Genomic DNA, 16,393 nt, shown 5'->3' with positions numbered 1-16,393 from the left:
GACCGTGATCGTGGCCGCCAAGGACTGGGAGGGAAACCGAAGTCCCCCCCGGATGGCATTGAGCGCGGCAAGCAGGTGTGGGAAAAGGGGCGCCGAGAACGTACGGTAGTACCCCAGGGGCAGACCGTCCGGACCCGGACACTTACCCCGCTGGGTAGCCTTCAGAGCCGCGGAGAGCTCCTCAGCCGAGAACGGCGCCTCCATGGATTCCGCCTGTTCGCGGGTGAGTTTGCGAACACCGTGTTCCGCAAGATAACTGTTGATGCGGACCCGCTTATCATGACTGGCACCCCCATCTGAAACCTGGGACGAACCATAAAGGGAGGAGTAGTACGCGTGAAACGCATCCACTATCTTAGAGGGGAAATGGGATAGATCCCCCGCAGGTGTCCGGACCCGGTGAACGTGCGTATTGCGCTTAAGGGGGTTGATCATTTTGGCCAACAGCTTACCACACTTATTACCGTGCTCACTGAAAAATCTCTGACTATACAGGGAAGCCTGCCGAAACTTAGAGTTGAGAATATCAGACAGTTGGCCCCTGAGGGAGGTCAGATCCGCGTAGGTCGCCTCATCCAGGGTATCCTTATGCAGGGATTCCAACTGCTGAATTCGAACAGTAAGCCTATCAATCTCCCGCGCGCGCGCCCTCTTTCGCTGCGTACCTTGTTGAATAAAGAAACCTCGCAGCACACACTTATGGGCCTCCCACACCACCAGAGGGGACAGCCCCTGCGTAGCATTATCCTGAAAGTAACGTTGCAGTTCCGACGTCGTCTGTGAGACAAGAGCCTCGTCCAGTAGAAAAGAGTCGTTAAGTCGCCACGTCCACTCCCTGGGCCTACACAACGGAGAGTCTAGCGTAATGGAAACCGGAGAGTGATCTGTCCAGGTCATCGGTAGGATCGTGGCCGCCTGCAGCAAGTCCAGGTAAGTCTGAGAGAGAAAGATGTAGTCCAGACGGGAGTAGCAAGCATGAGGGGAAGAGTAAAAAGTGAAGTCACGGGCAGTCGGGTACAGAGAACGCCAGCAGTCAATCAGGCGCTGCTCAGTCAGGAGTTTGCGAACCGAGCGCAACTGGTTAGCCGGGACATAACTGGAGCCCGAGGAAGTATTGACCTCCGGGCGAAGAGGGACATTGAGATCCCCCCCCAGAATCACAAGGCCCTCCCCAAAAGTGGCGAGCGAGGCCACGATAGAGCGGAGGGCCACATGCTGAGCCCTATTAGGAAGATACACGCTAGCAAAGGTGTAGCGAAGCTCCGCAATGTAGCCCTTAACGAAGGTGAAGCGGCCCGAGGGATCAAGGAGAGTATCCTTAACAACGAACGGGACCCTGTTAGAAAATAGTATAGTCGTCCCCTTAGTCTTGGACTCCGGATTGTTACTAAAATATCCCAGAGGGTAGCGGGAATTCTTTAGACTAGGGGCGTGCCCCCCCCTGAAGTGGGTCTCCTGAAGCAGTACCACGGAGGCATCATGCGCCTTAAATTCTCTCAGAGCCCTGGACCGTTTTTCGGGTATATTAAGACCCTGTGCGTTAACAGAATAAACGGTCAGCGGGGCTGGGCGGAAAGCCATGACAGTCGGTATGCGAAGCGGCGTCTCAGTGCCGCGGGGGGTAGAGAGAAAAAGGGGGGGTGGGCGGAAAGGACGGTGGGGAGGAGAACAGGAACGGGGGGGGGTATGTAATAGTAGTGGGATATGTAGTGTGTGGGGTAACGTGTCAAGTACCGGGCAGACCCCTACCCCCCTAGGGAGGCGAGCGGGGTCCCCAGAGAACGGGCAACGACACCAAGCCCCGTGGGGTAGAGAACGAGGCGGGCGAAGAACTCCAGAAAGCGGCAAAAGCTCCGCAGGTAAACCAAGTGCCGCCAAACCATAGAACACCCCGCCACCCGCCCGAAACAGACACAACAGACAGCACCAGAACAGTGAAATAACAAGTAACAAATTATTGGGCAACGCAATACACAGAATTACGCAATACAAGTGCGGACCCCGGAGGAGAACCCCCCAGAACAGAGGAATCAAACATGTCCACGGCCGGAAAAGAAAAAAAAAAACAAAAAAAAAAACGAACGTGTAGTGTAGTGAGAGCGAATGGCTGCCCGTGGGCCATACTGGGAGCGTCCCAAAGCAGGCATGCCTGGAGTCCAACACACCGCAGGAGAGCGCACCCCAGGGTGTGACACAGACGCCAGCGGAGACGGGGGAGAGAACCCGCCACTCAAGGCGGCAATGCCAACCCCACCAGGAGGGACATGTGCAAGATGGCACGGGGCAGCGCGCGGCAGAGAGCCGCAGAGCGCCACAGGCGGCCGACATAACAAGGGGCGGGTCGAGCCCCGCGCACCCCGAAGCCAGCGCGAGCCCCGAGGGCCAGCGCGCGCGAGCAGCACGGGCGGTCCGAGCGACACGCGGCGAGCACCGGGGCGGCCGCAGGGTAGCAGAGCGACCCCCGAAGCATGAACCTTCCTTTTCTAAGCTATATCTATTTATTTTTCTATCACCGACCTATCTCTCTTAGAGGTTTTGTAGGTGTGTTGTAATCACGTTTGTTCTCCGCAAAGATGATACGCACCCTGTTGCATTTTGCCTTGTTGGGTTTGTGAAAATCATGACAGAATTTGACGGCATAGAACAGCTATTGGGTCTATATAGTCTGCTCATTTTTATTCCTTCCATAAAAAAGCTCAAACCTTGTTTGGACCTTGGTCTTGTGTTACATTGTATTATTGCCAAATACCTATCCATTACAATGCATGTAATGTTCATTGTATTTAATGCATTATTCAGTGATAGCTCTGATTCATTTCTGGGAATTATTATTTTAATGAAAGGGTAACCCCGGGCTTTCTTGCCTTTTCTTGCACCCTAAAGGAAACTAGGATTCCAACACCCTGTCCTTCATGCACTTGTTTAATAAAATAGGAATTGACCTCATTTCGCCTAGTTTGCCATTATGGTGTATGGGGGGCTCTGTTAATAAGGTATACAACAGGGGTGGCCAAACCCTGGCTCGTGAGCTGCATTTGGCTTTTTCATAAGTAATTTGTAGCTCGCAGACTGTGTATTTTATTCTGTTATACTTGTAAAGTAAAATAATTCTTATCCAGGAGAAGTGATGATCCATTTGGTTATAGTTTACCAACCGAATAATGAATCCGTAAAACTGTTTGGCTTATGACTTTTTTATTTTCTTTAGATAAACAAATTTGGGGATCCTAACGGTATTGTTCAGTTTGCAGAGGAATCACTTTTGATAAAAAATTATACTGAGCCAGAAGCTTCTGATGAAGCATTAAACATAACTCTACATGTCAAGAGAATCCAAGGGACCTTGGGGAACTTAACGGTAATGTTCTGCCTTTTTACTGTATTTCACATGTTCTGTTTCCATAGAAATCTATGTATGCTTTACAATGAAAAAAAGTAGAGGAAACATTAAGTGAAGTCTTATAAGAAACATGGTTTTCATACAAATTTTGTGTTAGGGGTTTATTGGGTGAGCATACATTTGTTCAAAAGGATGTGTATAAAAATAAAAAATATACTGGAACATGTAACCTTTTTTCTAAAAAAAACCAACTATTTTTCAACATATTATTATTATACATTATATTAATATTATATTATTCTATGTTCTTTTATAAAAGTTTAATAAGATTGTTTAAATTATTAAATAATTGTTTAAATTAATATGGTATATCCTGCTAAGGGTAAAATGAGTTTCTTACAGGTTGCAATGATGGCGGGAAGTTTGTAAACATCCTAATTTCTCAAAATTAAAGAATCACATCAAAATGTAATAATTAAAAGATGTTAAACCCCCATACAAATGCTTTTCTATATCCAAGCATATTACCTGTATGAAACCCTTCTCTATTCCATGCACCAGGCAGCACCATCTTTAGTTGTAATGGGTCCCTGGGCACGCTTCTGTTGTTGGACCCCGTTAATATATTCAATGCATTTGGCAACTGGTGACTTAAGTCATTTTAACGTGACACTATGACATACTTCGCTATGATGTTTTTTTAGTTATTAATTCTAAAAGGCAAATGTTTTACATGTCTTACTTTCCTGTGTCTTTTCTTAGTTATTTATATCAGAATAGATAGTATCAATTATGACACAACACCAGCTCTGGAATGATGAGAGCATATTAATAATAAGTGAAATTACCTGCGCTCACTTATCCACCTGCATTTATAATAATAATTAAAGGAGCATTCCACAAAGAAAAATTCTCTAGAGCCTATGAAACAGGCACAGATGTCTGTTCACACTACAAACACTTGGAGAGTGGTTCTTTTGTCCTGTGCAGAATACAGCCTGTGACGGGGAAACTGTGTTGCATTTTTTCATGAAAAATAAACATTTGATAAATAGTTACCTTGTTATTTTAATAATACTTATGTCATTCTTTGAAGGTTTATTGGTTGTTAAGCAGTTTGTCGAACATTGAAGGGGATTTCACTGAGATCACCGGTTGGGTCTTCATTCCCGACAAGCACAACACTGCTGAGATTATAATCCAGATTCTTCCAGATGACGTGCCGGAATTAGATGAGCGCTATGTAGTCCACCTGACATATGTGGATGGGGGAGCAGATTTGGACAGCGCTAAAAGTGCAGCACACTTCACTGTTTTAGCAAATGATGATCCACATGGAGTCTTCACAGTGTACTCAACCAGCCAGTCAATTGGTGTGACCAATGATTTGGGCCGCTACATACTAGTTAATGTCACTCGACTTGCTGGCACTTTTGGAAACGTCACAATTGAATACCAGATAATTAGTGGAATAGGACAGGAAGAGAACCTCACTGAAATTATTATAGGGAGTGTGATGATTGAACATGGTGCCAGCTATGGAGTCAGCACAGTGCCAATTGGCAATCAGGTCAGTATTCTTTTCAAAACCATTTCATCTACTTAAGTATAAATAGTAAAAGTATAAATAGTATACTCTAGTTAAAAATAAGAAGTGTAATATTAGTGTTAACAATAGTTGTAAAGTTATGTGCTTAGTGTTCACTTTACTGACAACATGTGTGCTTTCAGGTGTTTCTTTTGCCTGGCTTTAATTTCACTCTTCAATTAACAAATGTGAGCCTGATTGGTGATAGTACTGCTGGAAAGCCGCAAATCCTAAAAGAACAAAAGCCAACTCCAATATCTGTTCCGAAGGATGCTGCCAATTCAGAGGTATTTTAACCACTTTGACTGCAATTGCAACTGCTAACCACCAGAGGGAAAGCAAGTACAACTTTCCGCACTTCCTTCTATTACAATAAATAGTACAGGTGGGCTGAACAGCTGAAGTTACATGTAAAACCCATGGATTTAGGCTCAATCTGATTATATACAATGCAGTGTATGTTCATTAATTACTTATCCATTGTTTCCACGTGGAAGTGATGCATTTCCTAACCATATTGATACATCAGAACTCACTCCCATCACTCCTATAAATTACAACTCACTCCAATCACACATCAATACTATCTGACTTTACTCCCTCCCACTTCTCATCTGACATCTTTACCACATCATGAAAGGGAATACAGAAAGTATACCATAAGGTGCAAACCATTGGTTAGCTTCAAGAATAGAGCCAGACTACACTTCTTTGGACAGATAAAACTAAGTTGAGCTGATACCAGAATGATGGGACGAGAAGGGAAATAATGGTCCAAAGCATAACACATTATCTGTGCAACATAGTGGAGGCAGGACATGTCATGGGCATGTATGGCTGCCAATTGATCACATGACTGCTGACAGAAGCAGCAGGATGAATTCTAAAGTGTATAGGGCTATACTATGAGTTCAAATTTAGCTAAATGCTGCAAAACTGATAAGAAAGCAATTTATAGGACAAATGAACAATGAACCAAAGCAGGCAAAGAGTTTTTCAAGACAAAGAAGCGAAATTCACCTGGCCTTAACCCAATTGGACGTACTTGCTGAAGACAAAACTGAGGGCAGATAGACCCAGAAAGTAACAGCAACTTAAGACAGCTGCCATAAAGGCCTGGCAAAGCATCACTAGGGGCATAACCAGACTTTAGGCAGTCATTTACTGCAAATAATTTTTAACATATTAAGAATATTAAGAATGATCATTTTGACCCTCAAAACAAGGGATCACGTATGAAAATTGTTTGTGCACTTCAATCATATCTTAATTGTTTTAAGCCTACAGAGCCAAAATAATGAAAATGGCGTAACTGTCTAAATAGTTTAGTAACCTAACTGTATATTGTTGGATTGTGTGTATGCATGTATATAAGGTGTGGTATTGGCATGTATGAGAGCATGGTGTTGTGTGTGTTACCGTATGTGTGCTCTCATAAAGTGTGCTTATGGGAGGATTGTAAGGTGGGGGAATGGGTGGAACAGAGATGGAGAAATCCCGACCCCAAGATTTCTGATGGCAACCCTGATCCTTACCTTACTCGGAGACCATCATTACATTGTGTTACTTGACCCCACTCTGCTCCCTTCTTATAGCATTTTGGACCTGAAGCTAAATCTGGGACATACAGTGGTTAGGCGTAAAAGCTGACGATACAGTGGGCAAGGTTAAGGGTTACCAAAGTCAAAAAGGAGAAGACAAAAATGGCATTAACACAGCCCCAGCTCCCCACATCACAGCCTTGGTGCCATACACCCACCCATCAGTTTGGCACTCCAGTATTAAAGAGGTTAGACACACACATACACCTTTTGCACTCCAGCATTGAAGAGGTTATCTACACGCAAACAGAGCTACTAAGTTTCAGCATCAGTGTTAACTTACATACAGGAATAGAGTGTGGAAGAGGTGATTGTTTAGTTGTGCTGCAAGTACATTACAATCTTTCCACTATGTTGTATCCAGTTTGCTGACATAGCGAAGGCTCCATGCTTACAGCATTCCTTTTAAAATGCAGCAGGGCTCGGTGTAAGCTGTTACATTGTGTCTGTCAGTGAGGAGCCAGCAATGCAGCTCCTGACCAGGCTGTCAGTATACAACCTTCTCCCTGCAAAAATGTTCTCTCTATAAAGCTGGTCAGGGTATCAAACTGCCAGCTGTATTGGCCTTTCAAACGATTGAATACTGGAAACTCTATCTGGGTTCCATAATAAAAGAAGAAAAATTATGTCTATTCTCACATGAAAACTCACATGCAAGTACATTAACACTCTCTGGAACACATATGTTGTCATCCCGAAAGGCAAACAATAAAAGTCATTACAGAAATATTGCTAGGTTCATGAAATTTGTTGTCCAAAAACAAATGGACCAAAAACGTAATGAAAATCACTGTTCATTCTGTTGACACTCAGTGGTTGTGTCATATGGAAGCCATCGATCCTTATTTTCAGCACACAAAAAGGTGCCCCCCCCCCCGAAAATAAACTAATTTTAAAAAAATGTAAAAAAATCTATTACTCTCCTGATTGTAAAATGAAGCAGATTGTAAAAAGGCCGCAGGTACCACTGGCGTTTGTATGCATACTGGTGCCACCAAGTGTTTGGAGGATGTATTGCATGTTTTTTTGTTTTACTAAATTAGGCCCCATTGATGTGAATGGGTTCCATATGCTTGAATGACATCCTCCATATACTCTCACATATTTTATTTATAGTATTTGAAATTTAGCCCCATCTCCCTGAACAGGATATAGGGATGATAGACAGGGTGTTCTTGCAGCTCTATACTTATTAAACCTAAATTATAGTGTAGTACCAATTCAGATTTGCTACTTGCAAGTAAATTACAGGTTAACCTTTTGCAAGTTGTTTGCTTTTTCAGCTTGTGTCAGATTTGAGTAGATTTTTAACAAATGCATGTTGGCTTCAGTGCGGGTGAACTTCAGCCCAACTCTTTCTTTGAGCTGCCATTCTCACGTTTTAGCCAACCTGCAAGAACTCACATAGTAATTAGACCCCAATAACATTGATTCAATTACTTCAAATATAAAAGTGCTAGAGACGTAGTGTACTGACATCAATATACAATTGATTCATTAATCTTCCAAAGGTTCTTTGTTTCAACATATTTTGTTTTACGTATTATAGCTATTCTTTATATTTAAATTACTTGCAGTGATTGAGATTTGTGTCTGCATATGTTGTTCATACAATACATTGAAATTTTTTTTTTCTCAAAATAGATTGGCTTTGAATCTGTTGTTTTCCGTCTTACAAATATTACATCAGGAAGAGGTGAAGCTGTAATAAATAGGAAGGGAACATACGGTTCTATAACTGTAAGCTGGAGTACCGGGTATCCTCCTGGCTTCATGCCACATAATGTCCGACTTGGTAAAATCACACCACAATCAGGTAAGACATAAACTATAGGTTCATGCATTTTTTATCTATTAGGCTAGGATGAGGTTCGTATAACAGTCATTTACCCAAAATCTTACACTTAGTTCAGTACACTAATTATGTAAAGATTATGTAAAAAAAATAAAATATATATATATATATATATATATAGTTGGTGGCATCCAATTAACAATCAATTAACAATGAATGGTAGCTTTTCATTGATTCTGGTTGTCTTTGTAAGTCTGGGGAAGAATGCTGGAGAGGACTTAAGTATGAAAGTCATTGATATACTAGTTCTGACACTTTTGCCGCAGTAAAGCCATATAGTAAAACACTGAACCAGAATAACTTTTTTATAAATACACACCCCTAGATTTTTCTAATCATACAGAAGTATATTATCTAGACTTGGGCACCAGGGGGCTCGTCGTGTTCGTCTTCGCGTTCGTCTTCGGGGGAAAAAAAATCTTCGTATTCCGCGAATATTCGCCTGTTCCTGTCTTCTCTTCGGGCTAATATTCGTGGAAATTCTTCGTGTTCGTTTTTTCTTCGTTTTTTCCGGTTAAGGGGTTAATACAGGGTTAACGCGTACCGCAGCAGCTCTGGCACCAGGAGTTTAAATGTCCGTATGAGCAACTCTATTGGTCGTCAGCAGGGGGCTCGTCTGCCAATGGTTGATGGCAGACGAGCCCCCTGCTGGCGACCAATAGGGTCGCTCGTACAGACTTTTAAAACCCCAATGCTGCAACTTACCCGGCAGATCCCACTGGTCTCCCTGTTCTATCAGTTAATAAATGATAGAACAGGGAGACTAGTGGGATCTGCCGGACAAGTTGCTTCATTAGGGGTTAACTTTTTAAAGTCTGTACAGACTGGTGCACTTGTTGCACCTTAAGCAGTTAAAGGGCCACGCGAGTGAGCCTATTGATCGTTTGCACGGCCCTTTAACCTATGGATTTCCGCTCCCGTTATCTAACGCAGCATCGAAGGGGTTAACGGGAGCGGAAATCCATAGGTTCGCTGTCAGGGGTTACAAAGGCCGTGCGAGTGAGCCTATTGGTCACCTGCAGGGTCTTCCTCTGGCATCAACCAATTGGTTGATGCCAGAGGAGGTCCCTGTAGGCGACCAATAGGCTCATTCGAACTGCCCTGTAACCCGTGACGGCGAACCTGCGGATTTCCACTTCCGTGAACTGCCGCGATGCCAAGGTAAGTTAGAAGGGGCGGAGAGTGGTAGACCAAGACGATCACGAAGATCTTCGTGATGTGTGTCTTCGTCTTCGCCTACGTTTTACCGCCGCTGTCTTCTCTTCGGCGTGTCTTCGGAACGAACACGAAAACGCACTCTTCGTGTTCGTTTTCATGTTCGCCCGAAGACGAATGCAGAAGTCTAGTATTATCCATTCTTTTTCTAGGTGATGTAATATTCTTACATGGAGAAGACAGAAAAATGGTCCCAGTGTATTTGGTGGCAAACACAAGTGGCCCTGAGGCCTTTGCATTGTATCTTACTGACCTGAAAAGCAATGTGTCTGGTGGAGCCCGTTTCAAGTAAGATGCTTTTGTTATCCTTAAGTTTTATTGTTATATTTACCATTCTGTACAGCCTACATTTTAGCTTCAGCCTATATAGAATAGTACTGGCATTTTGTATGTCACCAAAGTCATTTTTGCAACACTGAATACTGCAACTGGAGTTCCAAAGATCATTAGTCAGTAATCATGATTAATTCCTCACTATTTTTAGTGAATACTCTTGTTCACTTGATTATGTTTATTTCCCCAGGCCTGGATTCCTGTTTGCAGAATTTGAGCCAATAGGTGTATTCCAGTTTTCTTCTAATTCTCTACACATTGCTGTGGAAGAAGAGGGGCAGAAAATTACACTTCAAGTCCAACGTTTGTATGGCTTTCGTGGGAATCTAACAAAACTGTATTTTCAGACCATTTCGGGAAGTGCCAAAGCAATGGAAGATTTTGTACCCATTAATAATGGGGAAGTGATTTTTGAGAAACATCAGATTAGTGCTTTAATAGAAATTTCAATAATTAATGATAATATTAATGAAATGGATGAGCTTTTTTACCTTAATCTTACATCTGTGGAAAGTTTGGATGTCTACCACAAAAAACCTCGCTTACATTTTGATAATAGTCTTTCAACTATAATAATATTGGCCAATGATTTGATTTCCGGGTTTTTAAGTATTGGACCTACAATTATTTACGTAGATGAGGATGCTAATTATGGTGCAATGAACAATGTAAGCATCAACATAAAGAGGACTCGAGGCTTGAGTGGAGTTGTCCATGTCACACTTAGAACCTTCGGAGGGAAAAGTGCAAAGAACGGGTTGCAGAGTCTACCTTTTGAACATATCCATGGATCTTCAAACCTTTCCTGGGCCACTGAAGGTTTAGACTTTGAAGAAAAATCATTGCGCATCACTTTACTTGATGGGGAAAGTGAAAATACAGTTGCTTTCAAAATTATTGACGATGAGGAGCCAGAGGGCAAGGAGGTTTTCTATGTTTTTCTCCAAGATCCGCAGGGTGGTGTTCAGATAGCAGATGACACTGAAAATAATGGATATGCTTCATTTTCAAGTATTATAATTAATGGTACGGCTTTACTTATTTTGACTTCACGTTTAAAAGAGAACTGTCATGTTTGAGACACAACCATATCTGAATCCAGCACTGAAAACCATTAATCACTTCTGTTATTTTTTTTAGTTAATGTATTGTTTTTAGCTATTTAAATATAGATTTTCTAGCCCTCTTATCCAGCGAAGCCATAGCTTAATAATGACATAGAGATTATATCCAAATTCTTTTAGGGAATGGAGATTGTTTTAGAAGGCACACTAGTGTTTGCCATTCTTCGTTCTTCTTTAGTAGTATGGTAGTATCCATTTCAGTACAACAGAGAATAGAGAGATTTTTATGTTTACTTGAGAATAAAAAAAAAATCTTTTTAATAACATCCCGGGCCGGACTGAGGATAAAATGTGACCCGGGCACTTTAAGGTCAAGAGCCCCTAAATAACATACTGTATTTGCTCGATTATAAGACGACCCTGATTATAAGACGACCCCCCAAATGTGAATATTAATTTAGGAAAAAAAGAAAAAGCCTGAATATAAGATGACCCTATAGGAAAAAAGTTTTACCAGTAAATGTTAATTCATTTTAACTATTTTTTTTTTATAAAAGCTATGATTGAGAAAAATATTTTGGTTTTATTTCCTTCTATTTTCCAACCTGCCCCCCAGTTATGCACATCTGCCCCAGAAATGCCTTATGCCCCCCATTTAACACTCCTTTCCCCCGCCCTTCCCAAACTTACTGGTGCTTCTGACTTCCTTGTCATGTAGCCGGGGCAGCGTGTAGACCCCACGCAGTTACGCTGCAGCCGGAAGGAGGCGTGGCTAGCAGCAGGGGTTGTCTGCGTCCATCGCGCAGACCTTCCCCGACTCTCAGAGATCTCTGAAAGCCGGAGAAGGTCTGCGCGATGAACCCAGACAACCCCCGCTGCTAGCCACAACTCCTTCCTGCTGCACCGGGGACTCAGAAGTACCGGTAAGTGGGGCGCGGGGGGACACAGGAGGATCTGCGGGGGATCTGGATCTTAGTCGTCTCATAGTCAGACTTATTTGAGGTCTGATTACAAGACGACCCCGATTATAAGATGAGGGGTATTTTTTAGAGCATTTGCTCTATATATATTGCTTGGTATATAAGGTTGTCAACTGGATTTGCATGGCTGCGCAGTACATTCTTACCCCAGCCAGGGGATGCACACTGAAAGACCAAATCTTCTGTTCCCTTTTATTGATAGGATTGTACATATAAATCAACTGTAGACAAACTTAGTGTCTCTTAAAATAGGACATTAAAAAGTAAAACCTGCTTAACGCCATTGTAACTAAATGCTGCATTAGAAACGTGTACACTCCCTTCAGAGAAATACTTTATATCATTTCAGATTGTACTTTGCTCTCATTTCTTTTTTAGGTACTACTTAGGTTGAGTAGTGACGCAAGATGAAGTTGGTTGAAAAGCTCTTTTGCCGCATAGCAGAAAAATAGCCTTGTTTAAACATTGTGGTACTTTCTGTGCTTAAATACCTTGAGTAGAAAGTGAAATTATAGATATGCTTACATTTTTCTTTAACATAATAAGAGGGTACAATACTGTATCTATGTAAACATTTGGCATGGGTTATGAAGGAACGGGTACAGTATTCATTCAGTGAAGTATCTTCCAGCTACACATAATATTTTTTATTGTTTTAGTGTAGAATGTGTTTCTTCACTTTGCATATCTGTAGGAGAAAAATAACAGTTTCAATCATTAAATAGTAGAGTGTTTTTCCCTGGTGTGATTTCTGAAACATTTCAGGAAATGATCTGCAGAATGGCATATTGGGATTTACAGCGGAGTCCATGGAAGGTCTGATACTTGATGAGGATTCTACACAGAGGACTATACAACTTGTTGTCTCAAGACAAAAAAAGAGGTTAGAAAAATGCAGTTTTTATGAGTATAATGATATTTTCCATCAATGACAATGTTGTTAATCATTCCTTAGCAGAATTTGATGGTGGTCTCAAACTAATACATTTTGAGAACTATTGATAACTTTTAATCTAATAATGTTACAGTGTTAGTATTACTAACAAATAAATAGGAAAGTTGCCATGTTCAGACATTTTACTGAATGAGTCTACTGATAATGGGCAACTTCACAAAATCAGTTTGTTAAAGTATTAACATTTTACAAAATTGACTTATTTTACTTAAAAAACATCTTTGCAATGTTTTTAATGTTATAATTAATACATTTATGGAGCTCTCAAACATTTAATATCACCTTTACAAAGATGAGAAAATACAAGTTACATTTTAGTGTCATGCTGATTAGTTTTATAAAGGAGCACTCCAGCCATAATTTCATGTTAAATGCCGATTGGAGTCCATTTAAAAGTATTATTTCAATATTGGAGTTAAAAAAACAAGGCTTTTGGATTGTTTAACTCCTACCCCAGAAGCCTGTTCTGACACCAGGGAGTGTACCTTAGTATGCTTCTTGCACATGCTCACTGCTAAGGCCCTTTTGAAATCAATGGGAATAGCAACAGCCAATCACATGTATCCTGTCTAAACCTAATGTTTTGCTAAAATACATTTGATTGGCTGTGGCGTCTGTACCTTAAATGGGAGTGCTGCTGAGCATGTGCAACAGGTTAATGCTTCCTGCTTTTAGTAGAGGCATGAATGCAAAAAAAGTCAAATTAAACTCAAATAACTAAACAATGCAAGCTCCTATTTCTGACATTGGCAGTACATTTTGGGGTGATCTGCCTTATCCTAACAAGTCTAATGAAGAGGGAAACATTTGAGCTAGGTTTATAAATATGTACAGTCTCAAAGCAAGGGGAACTCTCACTATGTACTGTTTTCTTTTTTTACTGTTTTATAAAACAAATTAAACAAGTCTGGTAAATGTAATAATGTTTTCAAGAACGTTCATGGTGTTTTGTTTTTCAGGGCATTTGAAGATGTGAAGGTTTCCTGGCGTGCAACCTTTAATAAAACATCAGTTGAACTATATAGGGATGAAGTAAACTTGGTTAATGAATTGCAGGCAGTGTCAGGATATACCATCTGTTCAGCAGGCCAAACTGAGTGCATAATTACTATGGAAATAAAACCAGACAAGGTCAGTGCTCAGGAACAGTTGAAGGCTAAATTCGTGGGAGCAAGTGTTCGGTGATGCCATCATATGTTCCTGGAAATGTTCCTAGTAGTCTTAAAGGTTAAAGTGTTAACACAATGCCTATTAAGACAGAACAAAAGACAGGCAAATAATTAAAAGGAACGTCGTGTGTTCAGCATACATTTGTTATATAAACAGGATTCAAAATATTATGTTTGCTAAAACACTAAGACCAATGAACTGATCTGTATGTTCAGCGTATAAGGTTAAATATTATCACAATTGGAAACATGAATTTTGAATAATACTTAAATAAGTTCCATGCTGTACCCTACCCAATTTATACACCGCACAAAATGCTTACTATATTGTTCAGATGTTTGTTGTCAGACAGGTTTTTCCTAAGGATTGGTTCAGATGGGGTTTCTGCTACACTTGTGCATTCGTATTCGGGCAAACATAAAGCCCAAATGCCGAAGAAACAGACATGGCGGCTGCAAAATGTACATGAAGGCGAAGACACACAACATGAAGAATCTTCGTGTTCGTCTTTGTTAATATTTTCAACCAATCTCCCTTGTCCCTTCCCCATCTACCCTACCTTATCTACGCAGCATCGCAGGGGTTAACGGGAGTGGAAATCTGTAGGATCGCACAAGGAGATAAAGGTTCGTGCAAACCACTCTGTTGGTCGCCTGCAGGGGCCTCCTCTGGCATCAACCGACCAATAGAGTCACTTGCACTGACCTTTAACTCCTGATGCCAAAACTTGGCCTAAGGAGGGAACAGGAGTTAAGGGTTCCGCCACCAGGCATTAAAGGTTTGTACGAGCGACTCTATTGGTCACCGGCAAGGAGCTCCTTCATTGGTTGATGCCAGAGGAGCTCCCTGCCGGCAACCAATATAGTTGCTTGTATGGACCTCTGAAATCCTGGCGCCAAAGCTGCTGCGTACCGCGTTGACCCCGTATTAACCCTTTCTAAATAATAAAAAAAAAATGAAGAAAAAAAAATGAACACAAAGAATGTACACGAATATTCGCCCGAACCGAACACAGGAAAGGGCGAATATTCGTGGAATACGAAGATTTTGTCCCCCACGAAGATGAACACGAAGAGTTGGCTGGCGCCCAAGTCTAGTTTCTGCTATGTTCCATGGCATAGCTATAGAAAGTAGAACTTAAAGAGACATTTCAGCTATCAGGTACTTAAATTGGAACTTTCACCAGTGTTTTTTTTACTAGTATGTGTTAAAAAATGTTTGAAAAAGATTGTGCTGTTTTCTTTTTTATTGTTTTTCGCACAATATATTTTCAACTACTTGCATGTTTTCTAACTCTGTCATCTTAACCCAATCTACTAGCCAAACACATGGACTCATACAGTCTGTGTTAAACGATAGAATGACTTAATACCGTATTGGCTCGGATATAGGCCGCAGCTGAATATAGGCCGTACCCTAAAAGTTAGGTGCTTTTTTAAAGAAAAACATTTCTTAGTAGAACAGATATGCTGCCACTCTGCCCCCGCGAGATATGCTGCCACTCTGCCCTCCCCAGACATGCTGCCACTCTGCCCCCGAGATATGTTGCCACTCTATCCCCCCCCTGAGATATGCACTCTGCCCCCGAGATGTGCCCCCCCCGAGATATGCTGCCACTCTATCCCCCCCTGAGATATGCTGCCACTCTGACCCCAAGAGGTCCCCCCCCCCTAGACTTACCGGTGCAGACTCCCCGGGGTCTTGCAAGGTCGGCGGGGGACAGCTATGCAGTACGCGTATTCAACTTCCGGTGCTGGCACTTCCGCCGTGGGAAGTGCCGGCAAGGAAGATTGTTAGCGTACATCGCGCAGATGTTCACTGGCTGCGGCGATGCAAGCGTTAACAACCTCTCGCTGCCGGCACGTCTGCACGATGTGCTTTAACAATCTCCCTTGCCGGGACTCCACCCGTGGGAATTCCCGGCAAGGGAGATTGTTAAAGCACACCGAGCAGACGTGCCGGCAGCAGAGGTTGTTTACGCGCATCGCCGCTGCCGGTGAACGTCTGCGCGATGCGCTTAGACAACCTCCCGTGCCGGCAGGGGAGGCTGTCTCAGCATATCGGAGAGTAGGATGCAGGTCCCCTGCACCGCTGCGGGGGATCTGTATCCTAACCCTGCTGCCTGCCCGGCGCCCGGAACTGCATGTCCGGGGCGTCGGGCGGTAGACCCCGAATATAGGCTGCACCCCCATTTTAAAGACTTAAAGTGGGGGGGGGGAAGTGCGGCCTATATTCGAGCCAATACGGTAATAACACAGGGATGTAATATGACTAATGAAAGTCTATGCAACA

General features: G+C 42.4%; 1 protein-coding gene across 1 annotated transcript in view; it reads left to right on the top strand.

Moving 5' to 3' along the window:
* Positions 1-16,393, top strand: part of LOC149303040 (adhesion G protein-coupled receptor V1-like) — a 165,437-nt gene that overhangs the window by 72,005 nt on the left and 77,039 nt on the right. The window contains exons 69-76 of the mRNA XM_089481806.1: positions 3,209-3,358; positions 4,437-4,910; positions 5,072-5,215; positions 8,174-8,345; positions 9,752-9,887; positions 10,123-10,958; positions 12,742-12,859; positions 13,891-14,062. Coding sequence (XP_089337932.1) covers positions 3,209-3,358; positions 4,437-4,910; positions 5,072-5,215; positions 8,174-8,345; positions 9,752-9,887; positions 10,123-10,958; positions 12,742-12,859; positions 13,891-14,062 — 2,202 coding nt within the window. The remainder of the gene's footprint in view (positions 1-3,208; positions 3,359-4,436; positions 4,911-5,071; positions 5,216-8,173; positions 8,346-9,751; positions 9,888-10,122; positions 10,959-12,741; positions 12,860-13,890; positions 14,063-16,393) is intronic.

This window comes from Sceloporus occidentalis, unplaced genomic scaffold (assembly GCF_023333645.1).
Source record: "Sceloporus occidentalis isolate IW3139 unplaced genomic scaffold, rSceOcc1.0.p SCAF_16, whole genome shotgun sequence".
Classification (NCBI taxonomy): domain Eukaryota; kingdom Metazoa; phylum Chordata; class Lepidosauria; order Squamata; family Phrynosomatidae; genus Sceloporus; species Sceloporus occidentalis.
Note: the sequence above shows the minus strand (reverse complement) of the source record. Positions and strands in the feature narration are given on the sequence as shown.